Genomic DNA, 20507 nt, shown 5'->3' with positions numbered 1-20507 from the left:
TGGTTCTCTTAGCACAGTGCTGAGCACAGCCTGGCTAGGTAATGCCAAGGCAGAAGCTGCCAGAGGCTGCCCCAACTGTCTGCTTTAGAAAAATGTCTCATCTAAGGTTATACAGTATTGAGTACCCTAAACACAAACTCATCACTGTTCAAGGTCTGTTTCATAAATTCTTCTCTCATGTCCAACTCAAAATCATCTCCAATAAGCAACAAAACTTCTGAGAATGTGAATAGGAACCACATCTTGGGGAAAGCCTGAAGGTTATGACTAGTACTAAGGTTGCTGTGCCCAGGGCTGAGGAACAGGAACTGGCAATAGGGGAAAATCTACAAGAAAGAAATACCCAAGTCAAAGCATGTCAAAAACCAAGGAGTTACGCCTGGTATAATACGAAATAAAAACTGTCCGGAAAAAAAATGATACTGAGAGATGGGGCTGGCTGCCGGGAAGTGGCAGGGGAACAAGTGGGGACAGTTATGGGAAGACATTCAGTTCTAAGAGATGAAGAGGAAATGAAAGAGGAAAAGGCCTATTAGTGAGAAAAGGACAAGGCCAGGGCATGGCTGAAAGGAAGTGGAGCATCAACCCGGCCCTCAGAGAAAGGACTAGTGGAAGAACCTAGACAACTGCCCTGAAGCCTGGCCTTGGGTCCCGGCTCTGCTGTGGGCACACTACCTCTTTTCTCTGATTTGTGCTTTTTTTGTGAAACAGTGATAGTAATTCTTGGCTCACAGAGTAACCACAGGAAAAATTACACATGAAGGTATCTGGCACAATGCCTGGTGTAGAGGTATTCAATATAGTTTTTATCAGTTACTCTCTGAATATTAAAAACATTCACAAACTGGAGATAAAACCTGAGTCCTAGCTATGTAAAGAGCATCACGGACAGAATCTACCTTCAGTAAGCTAAGAGAAATACTTTTCTGACTGGACTTGGGCCAGAGTCAAAGTCAAAGAAGGAGCCAGGATTAAAAAGTAGGGAATATGTACATTTCAAATTACTAAACCTTGACAGCTACAGAGTTTGGGTCCAGCTCTCAAGAAGACCCAATATATTTTGAAAATAAGTATTACTGAAATGGTTATTAATGGTTACATTACTAAAAGAAACATTTTTGGACACAGTATTCATTTCTATGGTCATTTCTTCATATTCCCATCATTTATTAAATGCTTACTCATGTATCGGAACAGAAAAAAGCTAAATGAAAAAGAAACACATTCTTCATTCAAGGTCTTAAAAAATAAAATAAAGAAACAAGACCTAAACACTAGGGTTTAGTTCTTAGGCCACCAAAGAGAAGCACATGGTACATCTTAAGGGATTTCAAAAGAAGGAAAAGAAATCTCTATAGGTTAGGGACCCAGAGGAAAACAGATCTTGAAGGAAATGAATTCCTAGCTGGGGCTTAAAGGGTTGCAGAGAAGAGGGAAAGAAGTGTGCTTGGGATTTTAAGATACAGCCAGAATTGGGGGAGCTGGGGTGGGAAACGGTGGATGTATGGATATGCTGAACTGAGAAAGAGTGAGAAGACAGGGTTTGACTGCCAGGGTAAAAGCTTGGCCTCAATCCAACCAATGACCAATTCAGAGCTGATTTAAGGCCTTGAGTAAGGAGATAAGAGACCCACAGATCTGGCCTGAGAAGTCTGATTGCGGTCTGAAACAGTACAAATAAATCAACGCAGTAATTACATATGCCCAAATCTGGTCTCATTTGGAGATAAACCCACTCATTCACATGCTCCTCCTGCAGGGTTTCAGCTTACCTGCCGGTCCATCTCATGAAGTCGATATTCAATGGCCCTTTCTACATACTCCTTCCTATTGGAAAATGTGAGTGGGATGCTATTTCCACCAGGGATTATGGGAACCATTTTGCCATCAGCACTCTGGCCAACAAAAGAATCAAGAGGAATCATCTAAGAACAGAAAAAAAAAAAAGAATTTTATTACCTAGCAAATATGTCAACAAAAAGCATGTCACAGACACATACTGTACAACAGTAACAGTCAAGATTTTTAAAGATAAAAACAAAGCAAACTCCATAGGTATGATGGATCAGGCTACTTGATCAGCAAGAATGTGTTGGCTCATCTGGCTGCAGTTAAAAAGAAAGTCAAATCTGTCTGTCCCCAAACCAGGTCTGCTGAACCTGATCAACCAGGCCTTTCTCTCTACCTTGGTTCCCTTGGTTCTCCACTCTAATAGACAAAAAATACATTAAAGTGGAAGGAGCAGAAGCCAGGAGCTGGAGCTAACTCTACTCATTAGAAGCTACTGAGACTGCTGGGATTGAGCTGCTAAGAGCAGCCATGAGATCAGCCTGATAGCAAGAGGAAGACTATATCTGGCTACACACAGAAAACGCTTGTCTGTGCATACAGGAAGTCAACACCAGCAGAAACATGACAGGCCAGGATTTACCTCATGGAAACTCTCCTCAGTAATGCCACTGTCTTCAATGTGAAGAATGCTGTTGAGGGTCTGCACGTAGAGCAGATCCACCTCCTCCAGATCCTCCAGGGTAAGCGGGACACAGCACAGCTGCTTCCACACCAGAGGGGCCAAGTGGAGGTCCAGAGGCTTCTTTGTACGAATAGCAACTCCCATTAAAATTCCCAAGAACTTAAATTGCATTAAGTGTTCATCCAGGCAAGCAGAGGGGTTAAACAGGAACCTAAAGAAGAGAAGGAAAATTTTTAAATTTCAACAAAAATTTCAAATAGCAGCTACAACATTAGATTAGCCCTATGCTGTTGAATACAGTACTCATTAACTACATGTGGCTATTTAAAGTCATTAAATCTCATAAAAATAGAAGGGAGATCAGTAGAATAGAAGAAGAGGAGAAGGAAAGGGAAAGTGTAGGTACTAGGGAATGAAAATTACCAAATTATATTATTATGTGCATGTATAAATATGTAACAATGAATTCCACTATTATGTGCAGTTATAATGCAGTAAATAGAGAAATAATAAATTAATAAATTAAATTTAAAATTCAGTTCTTTAGCAAGCCTAACCACTTCTGAGTGCTCAACAGCTACACATGGCCTATAGCTACTGTTTTTGATAGCATGGGGACCATGTTTTTTAGTTGTTTTTAAAAAGAACAACTATAAAAGGGCAAGTAAATAGCCCAGCAATCTTTCAGCTACTTGCTCCAGAATTTTCTATTTCCTATAATCATGTCATTTATTATTTACAAGTCCACGAAGTAGGATTCGAAATTTAAAATTTTACATTCATAAGGATTATCTGCAATTGCAAAATACTAAGCTCTGTGACTTGATAGTATAAGTGAGCTTTTCAGTGACTAATGATGCAAAAAAATTCAATAAAGGGAGACCACCTAAGCCTTCAGAAACATAAAGTAAGTCAAGTTTCAAAATCAAATCTAAATTCCTTTCTCCTCTGTATTACCATTGAGTTGATCCCATAATAAATACCAAGTCATGGTGGAATGTCTGTCTCCTTATCTGTGATGAGGGGATAATGACAGTATCTACTCCTTAGGGAATAGATACTGTGAAACACTTAGAACAGTGCCTGGTACATAGGAAGCTCTTAATAAATGTGAGCCATTGTTATTGTTGTTGTTGTTATTATTTTAGACATTCAATAAACACTTGTTGACCGTCTTACCTATCCCTATTATAACCCACTTCTGCGGTGGCATTAGGAGAAGGTATAAGAAGGTCAACTATCCCAGTTTCAAGTTCCTGTAAAAGAAAGAAAAACATTTTGTCAAGAAATGACGATCAAATGCATCAAGAGAACAATTATATTCACGATCATCCTGCAAAAGAATATTTTGATAAAACAGAAATGGGGGATTGTAATGTACAAAGCTGCTCTCCCCGCTCTTTCCGGTGCAGTCATTTCCTCCCCTCCCAACCACTTGTCAATCTGTGAACATCCTAGCTAGCTATTGGTTCATCAGTCAGCTTGCAAGTATCCTCCTCCATTATTGGTCCCCTGTTAGCCCGGTGGAATCCAACTGCTTCAAGGTAGCTACCCCGCCATGTTTTCTCATGCTTCTCTCTCTCCTACCCACTTTCTCTATCCTCCTCGCTTTTCCACTCTCTCTAGTGCATTCCCTTTCTCATTCCCTTTCTTTTCCTCTCATTTTCTCTCTTAACCTGCAGGGAGACATTTTGTTTGCTTAATAAACTCCCTTATGTGAAAAAAAAAAAAGAATATTTTGAGAAATTTATAATGCTATATGATAGCCATCTCTGTACTTTAATATTCTGGTTTTGATTTTAAATAACATTAGGAAATCTTCCCTTAGGAAAATCTCTTGCAGTATCAAGAACCAGGATGAGAAAGTCCATTCAGTGAGGAGTAGGGATGTCTGTGAGCACAGTGTGCTAAAATTTCAAATAGACTCAATAAATGATAGTCAAGTTTTTTTCTAGTCATAGGGTTTATCAGAAAAATCTCAATATTAGGCAAAGCTGAAGAGACAAAGCTGATCTGGAAGAAAAGCTGCCAATGTGGCTCTTACAATTGGAACTGGTTTAAACACTTAACACTTATTTTTCTAAGTCCCCTGGAGCCTGGCAATTCCACCTTGTTCTAAAAGTGCCAGAATAAATCAGAAAGCACCTAGGTGGTCCCAGATTTGTTTGCTACACAAAGGTACTTATGAGTCATTGTTGTTTCCTCTGCCAATATTATAGCATAACAGATGGTGAGTCATTGGTAGATGGTGAAGCACTTACATGTATGCAGTAAAGTATCTTCAAAAAGCATTTCCCAAACCCTCACTATAATTCATCTTCCCAGCACTAAATAACAGTATAACTTTATATGAGGCTCACAAATGTATCTTTGCCTCATTTATAAAAACATGCCTGACAGAGTGATTACTGGAAACAGTAACAGTGGGCAACTCAGCAGAGACACTGCATGGAAATACCTGGCACATCTCTGTGATGGTGTCATCAAACACTCCTCCAGCATCATCAGCCCCTTCTCCAACCAGCTTAACTTTCCACGCTCGGGAGGGCAGACGGAGGTCTGAAGCATTCAGCTTAACCACTTGTCTTGCTATTTGAACGAAGATGGGCTTACACTTCCGTCCTCTTTTTTTAAAAAAAGAAGGGAATGAAATACAACTCCCCAATTTCCCCAGATCATCACAAAGATCCCCAAAGGTATCTTCCCATCAGTGTAAGAACAGGTGGGCTTGATAGCAGTGCAAAACTGTGCTGTGTCCATTGTGACTCCCTCAGGTACTAACATATTACTACCCTTTATAAGTGAGGAAACTAAGCCTCACAAAGATGAGTTAGTAGTAACATTCATCTAAAAAAATTCCAGCTATTTAGTGAATTACACACACATATGCCAACCTGGTTGATATTCTCTTTACGGTAATTTGAGGTCCATAGTTTTTGCCTTGAACCATGGTTTTTCCTATGGAGCGCACCATTGGGAGAGTGTAGACTCGTGGAGCTAACAAAGGCCGCAGCTGTCCCTGTACAATGCCCCAAGTTCCAGCATTATAATGAGATGTGCTATTCTGTAACAGAAAGTAAGGTAATCAGAAATGGTATGAATCTTAAATAACTTCTCACTTTTAGAGCATAAATTCTTTTTGAAATGCAGTTTAAAAGCATAAACATTTGTATCACTATTAGTATTAGTAACTATCAGTTACTATTAGTAAACTATTAGTAACTTTTTAAAACATTTTTCTGATAGATTACCAGTTTTTAAAAACTTAGAAAATACAGAAAAGCACACATACATATACACATATGAAATCATACATAATCCTTCTGAATAACCCCACTGATACTATTTCTTTTCAGTTTTATTCCATATGTGTTTACATAGACTTTTCAGTTGCTTTTCTCACTTAACATTTCTCTGCCTATTTACAGCCTATTTAGTGCTCCACAGTATTCCTCTGGTTGGCTGATTATTTTTGTCTTTTTTCTTTTTTTCTTTTTTTTAGTTGTGATGGACACAATACCTTGATTTTATTCATTTATTTTTATGTGCTGCTGACAATGGAACCCAGTGCTTCACAACGACAGGCAAGTGCTCAACCACTGAGCCACAGCCCCAGCCCCCTGGCTGATTACTGTTAACAGTGAACTGCCAAACTTCTCACATGTGCTCCAACACTGGTACCAAAGGTTTTTGACTAATAGTTTTACAAACTGATCCATATTTTGGCAGACATGCCTATATATTAAACAAAGTCAGCTTTCCTTCTTTCTGAATTACTAAACTTGTCTATACAAACAGACAAATCAGCCAGATTGACTTTATTTCCCCCACTTTCCCTCCACAGGACCCAGAATACTCATTCACAAGGAGAGAAAGAAGTTCACTCTATTTCTCAGATTGATTTATACAACTTTGACAATTGCCCAATAGCTTTGTGTGCTTAAGTTATCTACTTGACTGCAGAAAATACATGACGTGTTTAGCCATTCATACTTCCTCAAGCTGTGGACAAACCACAGAAGGAAGACCACTTTGTGTCCAGCATCACAAGCACCAATATCTGGACTGTCCCTAATAAACCAGTCACAAATTGGGACTAGAATTTTCTTTTCTGCTTCTTTTGGATCAAAGAGTAAAGGAAGTATTCATCATGTCATAATTTTCCAAAGGCCAAGAGAAAGGTTCTGGGACCTGGCGAGCTCATCAAGGGCTTTGCTTTCCCATCTAGCATGTTACCTGGTTGTTGGGGCTGAGATTCAGTAGCCTCCAGGATGAGTACATGAGGTCGGAGAAGTGGTAAAGCAGCCGGAGCCTGGCCCGCACAGTGTGGATGCTCACCTCTCTCAGGGCCCCATACTGTGGGGGCACTGCATCAGGCAGGCCCAGCTGCAGAGGTACTGACACACCTGCCCGGAGAGCAAACAAGCATATGTGAAGGAAAATGCATTGCTTTTACTTTCAGCATTTTGAAAATTTTCAGACACACAGAGAACTACAGATAATTATACAAGAGAAGGAAAATGCATTGCTTTTACTTTCAGCATTTTGAAAATTTTCAGACACACAGAGAACTACAGATAATTATACAAGAGATACCCACTTCCATTATGTAAATTCTATAATTAATATTTTTGCTATATTTACTTTTTTCATCTATGTATCTATTCCTGTATTCATTAATTCACCTTAATTTTTTTGATCCACTTGTATTAGTTTTTAAAACTTTAAAAAACTTATCATTATGGAAACCTGATCATCTGAAATTTAATTTCCCAATGAACAATGGGACTTAGTTCTAAAGGCAGGAAAGAAGGGAGGGAGGAGAGGAAGTCAAATTCTTCCTTTCATGTTCAATAATTGTCATCTTCATAATAATGAAGGGTACAAATGAGGACCAGGTAGACAGTACTGGAAAATGGAAATGGGCAAGGTAGTGCAGTCACCTTCACTCTCCCTAGAGATCTGGGAGAAAGTTGCCTTGGCAGAATCAAAGGCTCCATGATTCATTAAGGTTTTTCACTGCATAAAGGAGATTACAAGGACTGCAACCTCAGCTACCCCCTCACAATTGCATACAAAGGACTAAAAACAAGATACTCAACTTACTTGAGTTTCCTGTATATTAAGATTTGTAAGGCTTGATTCCCAGAGGTATTATTACTCCTCTTAATAAAGGCTAACATTTCTTGAGTATGTTCTATGTGCTTGGCACTATTTTCACAATTCTACATGAATTGGTTCATTTACTCCTATAGCTCTTTGCAATAGGTACTATATTACTCTCATTTTCAATAAGAAAACAGTCTCAAGGTCACTCAGATCATATGTGCTAGAGCCAGGACTTAGTCCTGGCAATGTCGTCCCAGAGTCTGAACCTAAATTAACTATAATGCAGTCTCTGACCTGAAATGGAAGTAAAATCCTTCCAGAAGCTGAAGGCTACTGAGGACCTGAAATGGTCAGTGCACAAGGCAGCACTGCTCACTCTGGATTCTGTTAACTAGAAACCATCTCCTGCTTGTTTAGAATCTACTTTGCATTCAGCCCCACCTTGGTCTTAGGGTGTTTAAGAAAAAAACAATCTCTATGGGAAGTCCTCCCCAAGGACCGCCAGCTAAGAGGTAGAGAAATTAGCAAAAAGGGAAGAGTATTCTCGGCTCTTAGGCACAAAGGTACTTAGGAAATTCTAGTGCCACAGACACCAGAGGATAGTAGAAACAAAGGGTTTGGGGGCCTGGATAAGAAACAACTCAAATATAAAGACCTATGTAAGAAAGATAAATGCCACAATTAAGGTAATGGCTCATTTGTGGGAATGAAAGATTAACTCTGATCAGAAAGTGCCCACAGTTCGTTTTTTTTTTTTTTTAATATGTTGTGCTGAGAATTAAACCCAATGCCTCACATGTGCTAGGCAAGTGCTCTACCACTGAGCTATAACTCCAGCCCCACATTATATTTTTTAAGACTTTTTGTAGATCTGTAGGGATTTTATTATAAATTAAAACAAATAACAAAACAAAAACCTGAAACATGCCCACCAGTCTTGCAACACATTGGAGTAAAATGGCAGCAACTGGATTTGCTGGGCCAACACTCATAATTTCAAATGGTAACTGGTGTGAGGAATGTGACAAACAGTTCTCAGGGCTTTTAATCTTTATTTCTAAAAGTGAGTCTTTGGAAGCTAGTTGTCACATTTTTATATGTAAAAAATTCCTCAGTTGCTCTCTAAAATCAGAAATTTTTGCTTGCTTAAGTGACATGTTTTCTTCTGGAGCTATAAAGAAGGACAGCTTCATACTGAAGTCAGCAGGAGAAAGGCCTGCTGTGAAGTATTTATGGTGCTGGTAGCACAAAAAAATGCTCTAGTTGTATGGGGGAAGCCTTGTTTAATGGTTGCAGACAGATGCTGGACATAGCCTGGGACTGGCAAACAAACAATGTAGCAGGATATCACTGAAAGAGCAGCTGCACAAGCATGGTCACTCTGTCCCTCACCTGGTGCTCTTGGTGGGACAGGTGGTGCTGTCCATGCAGCACTGTGGCAACGCCCAGCTGAGATCTGCCGAATGTTTTTCCCTTGCAGAACTGTTACCAGAGTTGGTTCTCGAACATGGTTGGTATGGCCAAGGCCAAGCTGAGAGTAAATAATAAATATACAGAAATTCAATTAGAAAGAGGAAGATAAGAAATCAAGTTGATGAAATCTGCTAATATCTATACCAAGTACCAACATTAATGAAATAAACTCTGATTTTTTTTTCTCTATCATATCATTTCTCACAGCTCAGAATGTCTCCTAAAAACTAAGCTGCAACTAGGTCATTCCAAACCTTATAGATTTGTCCTAAGGACTGAACACATCCATGGATTTCATTTCTGGAAAGGGAATGTGTACTTGGGAAGTCAAAACATAACAGAATGATCTGTACAGTTTTACTAAAACATATTGGTTTCTATAACAATAAACATATACAAAAAATACATGGCTCTCCAGATATCTGTTCTAGGGATCGGACTGGGGTACCAGCATTGCAGCAGCTAAGTCACTCAATATCAGTAGGGAGGATCACGTGGAGGCCTGGCCAGGAAATTCCCAAAGGTGTCTTCAACATTAACTCTCCTCTCATTAAGACAACTTGCAATCAGTGATGAGCAGCTTCTTCACCTGCTAATGCAGAGATGAGGAGACCACAAGAGCCAAATAGAGGCTACTATGAATAATACCAGACCTTAAACTTTAGGTTCTTGGTTTTAAGGACAATGAGATCCAATGAGAGCATTTATGGAGGGAAGACAGGTGGCTTTGCATGTGAGGTTGAAAGCCACTGTTGTGGCAGGCATCTTAGACATCTCCCACTTAGGTTTCTTTCTGTTCCACATATAGAAGGGGCTGAACACATTAAATTTGAGTCTTTTCTCAATCTCTCAGAGGTTTAGTTTACACCTGTGAATAATGAGGATGACAAGACTTCCTCCCATACGTCACATATTGTCACATTATAAAATACAAAAGTATTATTGTTTCATTCTTTCCTTTTTTGGGATCAATTAGTGTTCCCAGGACCTAATCTCATGTATTGCTGTAGCAATGATTATGATAATAAGCAAATATTTATATAGTGCTACATACTATGTGCTAGGCACTTATCAGTGTGTGCAGACACACACACACACACACATACACACAACACACACACACTCTCTCTCTCTCTCTCTCTCTCTCTCACACATGCTCAGTTAATCCCATTAATCACTCTACTACTCTATTGCCAGATATTTGTGTTGTTTTCTGCAGTACTGGATGTGGAACCCAGAGGTGCTCTACCACTGAGGTACATCTCCAGTCCTTTTGCATTTATGAAATGGGGTCTCCCTAAGCTGCCAGGCTGGCCTCGAACTTGTGAGCCTCCTGCCTCAGTCTCCTGAGTTGCTGGAATTATAGACACAGCTGTTGTACGTGCGTTTGTGTCTATACTGGAAATTGAACCTGGGGACTCTTTTTTTTTTTTTTTTTTTTGCGGTGCTGGGGATTGAACCCAGGGCCTTGTGCATGCGAGGCAGGCATTCTACCAACTGAGCTATATCCCCAGCCCCGAACCTGGGGACTCTTTACCACTAGTTACGTTCCCAGTCATTTTTATTTTTTATTTTGAGACAGAGTCTCACTAAGTTGCTGAGGCTGGCCACCACATCTAGCCTGTTTTTTTAAAACAATGGTATAATACTCCCTTTGCTGCAATCAAGAGAGAGAGATGTATAACTAGACTCACAAAATAATCAGTCCCATGACAAAAAGATGTGCCTGAACACTGTGGTAGCTATTATGAATTTCTTACCATACCTTTTTCCCAAATGAAGAATGTTGTCAGATTTCTAAAATAGAGAAAGTAGCAAACAAGATATTTACCTGCCCTTCTGAATTGCTCCCCCAGGCATATACATCTCCAGTTGATGCCAAAGCAAGTGTGTGTTCAGCACCAACTGCCACATCTTCAATGACCACTCCAGCCAGGACAGGGATTTGCTGTGGCCGATTATGATTGCGGGCACGTCCCTCAGGCAAGCCTATCAAGCGATCTGAAAAAATAAGAGGAAGTGTTCTAGATGGCATGTCACAGTCCTTTTCTGTTTTTTAGTCAGTCATTTAACTTTTTATGATGGAACAGCAATGACATATGACTCATTGGGGCAAAAAGCTGCTATTCTGACAAGATATGCCAGATTCTAAGTAAATAAAGTCTGAAGCTATTTCTTTATCAAATGCCACAGTCTCCTTATTCATAAAAATAAAAAAAAATAAATCTAAATCAGTAGCTTATTTCAAATCAAGAGGTTCCTTAGTATCCTCATACTTGAATGGACTGGTACATAGTTCAAAAAGGTCCTCAAGTTTCTTGCCTTCTTAAAAAAGATATCATCCTGACTTATTCTCAAATTTCCATCCAACCTCTCTCTTCACCTTGCCTAATTTCTAAAAAGTGGTCAATCTCTGCTGCTCAATGTCCTCCAGGCTCATTTGGCATGGCCACTTTTGGCAGCCTGACTTCCACTCTCCATAGTGCTCTGAAACTGTACTCTTAAAGACATGAGTTGGATCCTAACTGCCCACTGCAGCGGCTGCTTCTCAGGTCCAGCCTATGGGAACTCCACATAACCTCTGATAGTAGCCTGAGCTCCTACTGCCCCTCAGAGACTCCATACTATCCTGGCCCACCAGCTACCTCTCTCACCACTTCTTTCAAATCCAACTCGCATGAGTCTTCATCCTGTGCTCACCTGCCCTTTATTCACATTCCCCACAATTCTAGTCTTTTTTTTTTTCCCCATTCCACACTCTTTCCTTGGGTTTCTTAGATCCTACTGTTAAGACTTTAACTACCACCATTATGTCACTAATGTTCCCAACCTGCACCTCTACACCTACTATTTCTGCAGTTCCAGATTTTTAAAAAAAATTTTTTTGGTTGTTGATGGACCTTTATTTTACTCATTTATTTTATAGTGGTGCTGAGGATCAAACCCAGTGCCTCACACATGCCAGGCAAGCACTCTTCTATGAGGCGCAACCTCAGCCCTGAAGTTCCAGATTTAAATTCTCAATTGCCTGCTAGACATTTCCTTATATATATATAGGGCAAAAGGCCCCCATTCAACATGACTCAACCCCATCTCCTTATCTCCCTTTCCCCACAAACCAGCTTATTTCTCAGTCAGTAGAATCAATGTTCTCTCAACACTAGAAACTTCAGTCATGGTTTACTTCTTCCTCTTTCTCACAACTGCCTCACATACCCCTCAGTCACAACAACTAAGCAACAGATCCCACTTAACAAAGTGAATTAACTGCCAAGGAATCCCACTTGGAATGCACAGGTTGCAAACCTACTCAGGATCTGAAGACAGAGTGCCTATGAATTCTTCCACTACCTAAGATTTGCAGCCCCAATCCCCAGAAGGGATGAAGAGTGAGGGAGGAGTACTGGTGGTCTAGGCACTATTTGTATCAGCATGGTATAGGTGGTAGAAAGGAGGAAGGGAGAGACCTGAGAAGGGACACTTCTATCAAGAGTTAAGGGTCTGGCATGAGGAACTTTAATGCAAGGATTGACTGTCCTTAAAAAAAGTTAAACAGAACAGAAAGTAGCAAGTGAATGAGGGTCATGGTGGCTACTGAACATTTAGCACAAAATTTACTCAATTCAGATCACCTTCTTTACAAAGAGAATGCAAATGTTTCTATAATATGTGTATGCACGAAACAAGCAATATAAGCTGAAAAACACCTTACCTTGACCAAAGGTATATACATGACCATCCTTGGTCAAAGCAACAGAAAACTGAGTTCCACAAGCAACCTTTTTTATTCCAATTCCACAAAGGACATCAACTTTCTGCAAAATAAATGTAAGGAACATACTTTAAAAAGGGGAAAATACCCTCTTGAATTTGCCTACTGGCATTGTACAAAGTCAAAGACATTCTTCCAATAAAATTACTAATTATCACCTCCCTGTTCCACACAAATTTACACTCCTAAATGTATTTTATCCTACTGCTCTGTGAACTAAAAAAATTTTGGGGAAAGAGTGTGCAGGGGCCCATGTGAAGTGGAAGCATTCCTCTGGGCAACGGAGAACAAAGGGAATGCCATGCGCTTTTAAAATCCATGCAAGAGCCCACAAGGCCATGGATCGCTCCCTTTCAGACTTTTTGAGCTGTCAGAGGTGTTTTCTATGTTCTCCAGCAAGGGTGTTCCTTTCTTTCTACATTCGTAGTTGAATATTCACTAGTTTAGCTATCACGATGTCACGGACTGCAGATGATGTTGAATCTGAAGTTGAAGATAAACCGAGTATTCGTACGTCACAAATGTATCAAGAAAACCCACATAAAATAACTGCATGGATGAAGGAAAGAAGGACTGTATAGAGGGAAAGAGGGGTGGGAGGGGTGGGGGGGAAGGGAAAAAAAATAATGAATCAAACATCATTGCCCTATGTAAACATATGATTACACAAATGGTATGCCTTGACTCCATGTACAAATAGAGAAACAACATGTATCCCATTTGTATACAATAATAATAAAAAAAATAAAAAAAATTTAAAAAAAAACTGCATGGGAAGTCTTCTGCAGAGCTGAACCTTCTAAGATGTGAATAACGGTTTCTAACATATGTCTTTATATACTCCAATTTCCTTTACATTGTTTTTTAAAAAGAAATGCACACCTGTATAAATTCAGTCTAAATGATAAGCTGAAATAGCAGCTGCAAGCAGAAGGTTATAAAGACTGTCCATGGTTACCTCCAAAAGAGACCCTGGAGATGTTTCTAATTATTTTTTCTCTACACTATAGTTCTATAGGGTTTCAGCTGTCTACAGAGACAAAGGCTTATTCTTGCAGAATTTTCACATCCAGCTTAGCTCTCAATGACTTATTTAAAATCACGATCTAGAATGCTGGACATTCAAGAAAAATCAACAGAAAACTTCTAAACTTCATTATGAAATACCAAAAATGTTAAAGGTAAATTATTTCCAACTAAAAAGAGGTACTGACATAGATGAAAACTAATTTTCAGGTTGGGGTTGTGGCTCAGTGGTAGAGTGCTTGCCTAGTATGTATGAGGCACTGGGTTCAATTCTCAGCACCACATATAAATAAATGAATAAAATAAAGGTCTATAAAATAAAAAATATTTTTAAAAAAAGAAAACTAATTTTCATTACCTGAAAGCCTAGATTAAAGGCACTAACTGACCTGAGGTGAAGATTTTGCAGTGGAATTTCCTAAGCCTAGTTTTCCATAGTCTCCATCTCCGAAAGCCCACACCATGGAACCATCTGCTGACACTGCCAAAGTGTGGTTTAGCCCACAGGCCACCTAGAAAAATAAGAGGTATTCAATAAGGCAAATTATAAGACCTAAAATATTATCACCCTGTTTCTGGGACCATTTTTTTCTACTTCATTGGAAAATTTGGCTGTATTTCTGAAGAATTTTATTGGCCTCAGCACCTACTATAAATGTTAACCAAAATGCGTCAGTTGATATAATTCCTAATGTCCACACACATAAAAAATAACTTTCTTCTTCAAAATGAAATCCTTCAAATAAACTGTGACTAAGAATCAAAAAGTACAAAAAATAGGAAAAAAATACATATAAATCAAAAATATTCATTTATACCAGAAAGTGTCTAAGGAATGACATAGGGAAAAAAGACAAACATATCTTATTCTGTTGCTGGCAATACTCTCAATGTGCACAGCAGGGCCAACTACTGCTGAGAGCAGTAGCTACCACCGGTGTTGCAATTCAGCCATCAAATTCAAGACTGCCAGAAAGGAGCCACAGACATTTGTATTGTTTAAAGGTTTTATACCAAGTTTTATTAGCGCTCTATGGAGTTTCTAAAATATTCACATCCTGAAATAAGGACATGATTTTTCTTGCCCTAAAATGTGAATTTTCACATTGGAAAAGTTATAAAAAAATTGTCAACTAGACCAACCAAAATGTGCAGAAGTACAACTAGAGATCCTGGTCTTCCTGAAAGGAGAATGTCTAAGTACACAAAAAAGAGAGAAATTGCTCTCAGTTAAAACACTGTATTGACTTATTCCATACTTGTCCAATCTGATATCCCTCCAGTGCAGTCACTCTCTCAGGAAGTTTTTTGTTAGATGTGTTGCCAAGACCCAGACGACCATAGTCACCATTACCAAAGGTAAATAATTTGCCATCTGAAGTTACCACTGCTGAGTGCTTAAAGCCACAAGACATCTGGGACAGAACAAAGGAGAAAAGAAGTTTTAAAGAAAGGAGATACTGAGAAATATATCAAACACTTTTGGTTATTAATGTAGCAATAAAATTCAGTGACAAGTCAGGATCTTCAAGACCAATATATTCTATTTACCCAAGTGACTCTCCTGCTCCCCCAAATCTGATCTCCCTCCCTAGCCTCAGGAAAACCAAGTTAAAGTACAAACATTAGAGTAACTCTTAGGTTGTGATTAACTAACACCCACTAAATGAGATAATGAATGGGAAATTTTTTGAGAATTCTAGGGTGCTATGTAATTTACAATATTATTTTAGATCACTAACTGATTTTTCAGAAGATGTATATGGAATCAGCTTGTGTAAAAAAAATGATAGAACCTAAGTAAGCTCCTAGAGTTTTCTCCAAGGGCCCATAGCACCCTGTCCTGCACCAACCAGCTAGCTTAGGAAAAGGAAGTTCTTTCTTACACCAAAGTCCATTCAAACTTCTGACAAGCTTAAGAATGAATCTCTGCAATCAAAAACTGGATCTTTTATAATACTTGTGTAATACCTTTTTACTATTATTTACTGTTACCTAAATTTAAGAATGCTATTCAAAAACTAGATTTACATTTTGAGTTGTTCAAAAACTAGATTTACATTCAAAGGCAAACTTATCCATGTTCTGACCTGTACCACTTCTTCGCCTTGTAAGGCCTCAATCTGCCTCGGCCGCCGTTGCCTGTCACTGTTCCCATGGCCAAGTTTACCATAGTCGCCATCTCCCCAGCTAAAGACTTCACCACTTTCCGTCAGGGCCATGGAGTGCCCATCAGAACCACAGGAAGTCACCAGCTGGGTCACCACAAAGCCTGGAACAGAGCAGAAATCCAACAGATGTCACTGGACATTAAGACTTCTTTCTTTATTTGCAGCTACTACAGAATGCCCTCAGAATTGAAAAACACCAAAATGGTACTACTGAAATAAAAATCAACTTGTTTTAAATCAAATACGTAGCCAAAACCTGGCAAAATTGGAAGCAGTTACATAAACTAATGATGGTGACAGGAAGATGATGACTACAGCATTTATAGTCACTAACAACTGTTAGTGACTGTGTTCTAGCCACTTCTATAAATGCTTTACATGAATTTTCTCATTTCCTGTTTTCACACAGAACCTAGGAAGCAGATACTAGTATCACCCTTTTACAATTGCAAACACTAAGTCACAAAAAGATCTAATAAGATTGAGGAAGGTTCCAAAGTCAGGGACCAGAAGGAATAGACAGGTCACCAGTCAATGTTCCCATTCCCACTGCTGCACTCTTTCCACCCAGATCTCCAGGAAAAACACTTAGAACTTTCCAGAAATCCATTCTGAACTGTTACTCTTATGTTTTTACTTAAAAAGCCCTTTGTGTCAGGTGCGATGGCACATGCCTATAATCCCAGCAGCTCCGGAGGCTGAGGCAGGAGGATAGAGAGTTCAAAGCCAGCCTCAGCAAAAGTGAGGTTTTAAGCAACTCAGTGAGACCCTGTCTCTAAATAAAATATGAAATAGGGTTGGGGATGTGGCTCAGTGGTCGAGTGCCCCTGAGTTCAATCCCTGGTACTGCCCCTACTCCCCCCCACCAATAAAAAGCCCTCTGTGCTTTCTTTTAAGGCTTCAGAATCAGTGAGAGTTCATTTAGAGAACAAGCCAGGAGCTCCCTCAGTGGTTTTTCCACAGGTTTTCTTTCACCAAGTCTCACAGAACTCTGCTAGAGATGCCTATTTGCATATTTTCATATAAAACTAACTTGTAATTTTAATGAAACACAAGCCTGATTGCTATTGCTGTAGTTGTCAAATTGTACTTTTATAATTTTAAAGAATTTGGTTACAATCATCTCAAAAATAGTTATTTAATATATCACTGAATGCTAGCATTGCAATTATAAATAACATGCAAAATAAAATAGCTTAAAATACATAACTTAAGACTGTACAGGGCTGGGGCTGTAGCACAGTGGTAGAGCACTTGCCTCACACATGTGAGGCACTGAGTTCAATCCTCAGTACCACATAAAAATAAAGAAATAAATATATTATGTCCATCTACAACTAAAAACATATTTTTTTAAAAAAATGACCATACATATGCCTAAACAAGGATTCAAATATAAAGTGAAAACCTATGATTTTATCTAACAAAGGTGCGAGATAAGTTCCAAGATAAGCAAATATTTTTACAGTTAGGTCATAATTTCTGAACATTTTAAAATTAAGGACAGTTTTACCTTGTAAAGCTGAAATAACTGTCAGCACATGAAGGTCATCAGAATTTCCTTGTCCTAATCTGCCATAACTTCCTTCCCCACAAGCCAACACTGTACCATTGGCCTGGATGACAAATGTACAATTCTGACCACATATGACCTAGTATAAAAGCAAACAATTAAAAAATTACCCTTTTATTATTTCACTGTAATGTACAAACATTTGAATGTTTCCATGTATCCCAAGGATATCTTCATCAGTTCTTTTATCATTTTAACTAAAGGGGACAGGTTATTAACTATGGTTTTCCTATCTCTTGATTACTATGAAACTGCTTACTTCACCAAGAGATAGATAAGGCCTATCTAAGATAGTTTTAAACCATGTTATCTACAGGAATTTCAGCTAACTGTGCAGAGTTAAAAACAATATCATTAGTACAACACAGATATAAGAAGAAAGTGGGGGGCTGGGGTCGTGACTTAGTGGTGGAGCACTTGCCTAGCACGTGTGAGGCACTGGGTTCAGTTCTCAGCACCACATAAAAAATAAAGATATCATGTCCATCTGCAACTAAAAATATTTAAGAAAAAAGAAGAAAGTGGGAAGGGTGGTGATGAAACACTAAACACTAGGCTAGAAAGAGGGAGAAACTATAGGGGACATATACAAAGAAGAGCAGTGAGCTCTGGGATAGCTGAGGTAGGAAAGAACAAAAGAGAAAGCAATAACCTCAGAAAGGTTTGGAAATATGTACCATGATTATCAGAAGTGGGGAATATCAATGAAGTATGGCTAAAGATCCTAAGGAGTCTGTGGATCCAAAAAGAGAATCACTCCTAAAGAGTATTTAAACTTCCATAAATATGTACTATGTAGGCCTAAGGTATCATGCTGTTAATTCATTATACTTGGAAGTAAGAGAAATTTAGAAATTTTTAACAAAATGTCTTAAGTCTGACAAAAACCTTAGCAAGCTTTTATTGGGAGGCTACCCGTCAAGGCTTTATTTAATGATTCCTCAAAACAGACTATGAAATGGACAAGTTTTATCCCACAATAAGTTACTGACAGCAAAGGAATTGGAATTGTCAATTCCCAAATTTCCTCTCCATGTTTTACCCTGTTAGTTACCTGTTGTGCCTGTGAGAATGAGGGAGCTGCGGCAGGTACCATTACATTTCTTCCTGCTTCTGCCAGCTGTCCATGCCTACCAGCACCCCACAGGTAGACATCACATTTACCTCCCAGGTGCCAGTCCTAGAAAACCACAATCACCTAAAACTTAGATTCATCCATTTGTTCAAACGAGCATGTACTGGGTATCAAGTATGTGCCAGCCTCCATGGGAGACACCAGGACACAAAACACACACATTAGAATCAAAAGATTGACTGAAAAGCACCGATAGTCATCTTCATCTTTACTGACCTCAGGTCTAGAAGTTGCCCAGGACATAATTTGCTCATCCATGCCATTGATCCATTTACTGTTATCCTGCAAGACAGGGAAGATATATCAGAATTCTGCTTATTAGCCACAATTTCTATTCTTAACTAATAATAACATCTTATAACAACAAATTATTTCCAAATAAGATCATGGTAATAGTATGACAAAATAAGAGTAAGCAGGGTTTTTGTTTTGCCTATTTATTTATTTATTTATTTTTAGTGGGGTTTTGCTATGTCCATACAATGGCCTCAAACTCCTGGACTCTAAAGATTCTCCTACATCAGCCTCCTGAAGAGCTGAGAGTACAAGCAGATGTAACCATACCCTGTAAGAACAGCTTTATAATCATTTCAAAATTGATTTTATGTATTGTTATTGTTTAAGACTTTTATTTTAAACACTTTCACTAAAGCCTTGGAGATTCAAAGCTAACCATTTGATTACTGAGCACGCACAGGTGCAAGGGCATGTACAGGAACAACTGCTCCCATGAATGTGTAGCTGTGGGTAGGTCTTTTCATCATTTTATAATTCAGTTTCTGCATCTACACAATGACAGATTTGGACCACATGAGTTAAAAAGGACACCTCTTGATTAAAATAATCCATATTTAGATAATTTTCCTCAATTCATATTTGTATGTTTTATATTTATATGATCAAATGTTTGTGTATCTATAAATCTTAACTAATTAAAGAGGTTGTTAGATCAAGTTCTGGCCTGCATGTCTACACAAGTACTTTACCTACATCATAGTTTCTACAGCTAGAAGCTTTCAAACAAAATCAAACAGAAATGAAAATTTGAATGCTCTCTCATATTCTTATGACACTGATTAAAAGCATGACTGAAGTGCCAAACGAATTAGACTCTATATGGGTATAAATCTTACAAGTTGACCATGAAAAAAATGCTACAATAAACAAACACATATGGGAAAAAAAGGAAAAATATGGAACTATATCACTGAGAGCCACCAGGTTTGTAAGAACTCAGCTCTCATATAATCAACATCTCTCACCACAGAGGCCTGATATCAGATTGAAAATGACCATTTGAAAGAAAAATATTTTCGCTTTATCTACATGCTTCTAGCTATTCAAGCTAGCAAAAACTTGTCAAGGGTCTTCAGTAAGCCAAATACCAGTGATACAATCTCAGTTCCAGATAACAGATGCACATGTTACATTTACCATTAGGAATACAAGTTCATCCTCTGGAACAGGCTCTAGATCTGGAACCGTAAAAGATTCCGGAAATTGTGCTCCATTGGTCAGGGCTTCAGCAGCTTTAATAGTGGTTGAGAAACATTCTAACCAGGCCCACTCATTTGGATTCCAGGATGAAGGATCAGGAAGGCAGTTCTGGTGGTGTGGTGGCACTGGAGGGCTACACAACAGTTGATCCAGATGAAGTCCCACAGCAAGGGAAGCCAGACATTGCATATAGGGGCTGTGAACAAGCTGGTCACCACAAACTACATGAGGCTAAGAGAAAATGCAAGGATATCATGTTGAAGAGTTTGTACCAAATA

At 38.8% G+C, this 20507-nt stretch overlaps 1 protein-coding gene across 5 annotated transcripts in view; it reads right to left on the bottom strand.

Annotated features, from left to right (window-relative positions):
* Herc1 (HECT and RLD domain containing E3 ubiquitin protein ligase family member 1) overlaps positions 1-20507 on the bottom strand; it is a 202647-nt gene that overhangs the window by 5081 nt on the left and 177059 nt on the right. For all 5 annotated transcript variants that reach the window (XM_047542544.1, XM_047542548.1, XM_047542545.1 and 2 more), the window contains exons 61-76: positions 20167-20460; positions 18949-19014; positions 18652-18777; positions 17538-17676; positions 15944-16125; positions 15113-15268; positions 14243-14365; positions 12768-12870; positions 10887-11056; positions 8975-9113; positions 6710-6879; positions 5368-5537; positions 4932-5097; positions 3653-3729; positions 2432-2684; positions 1773-1925 (exon numbers count right to left, since the gene is read on the bottom strand). In XM_047542544.1, coding sequence (XP_047398500.1) covers positions 1773-1925; positions 2432-2684; positions 3653-3729; positions 4932-5097; positions 5368-5537; positions 6710-6879; positions 8975-9113; positions 10887-11056; positions 12768-12870; positions 14243-14365; positions 15113-15268; positions 15944-16125; positions 17538-17676; positions 18652-18777; positions 18949-19014; positions 20167-20460 — 2487 coding nt within the window. The remainder of the gene's footprint in view (positions 1-1772; positions 1926-2431; positions 2685-3652; positions 3730-4931; positions 5098-5367; positions 5538-6709; positions 6880-8974; positions 9114-10886; positions 11057-12767; positions 12871-14242; positions 14366-15112; positions 15269-15943; positions 16126-17537; positions 17677-18651; positions 18778-18948; positions 19015-20166; positions 20461-20507) is intronic.

This window comes from Sciurus carolinensis, chromosome 2 (genome assembly GCF_902686445.1).
Source record: "Sciurus carolinensis chromosome 2, mSciCar1.2, whole genome shotgun sequence".
Taxonomy (NCBI): Eukaryota; Metazoa; Chordata; class Mammalia; order Rodentia; family Sciuridae; genus Sciurus; species Sciurus carolinensis.
The sequence above is the reverse complement of the archived record's forward strand: the minus strand, read 5'-3'. Positions and strand labels throughout refer to the sequence as shown.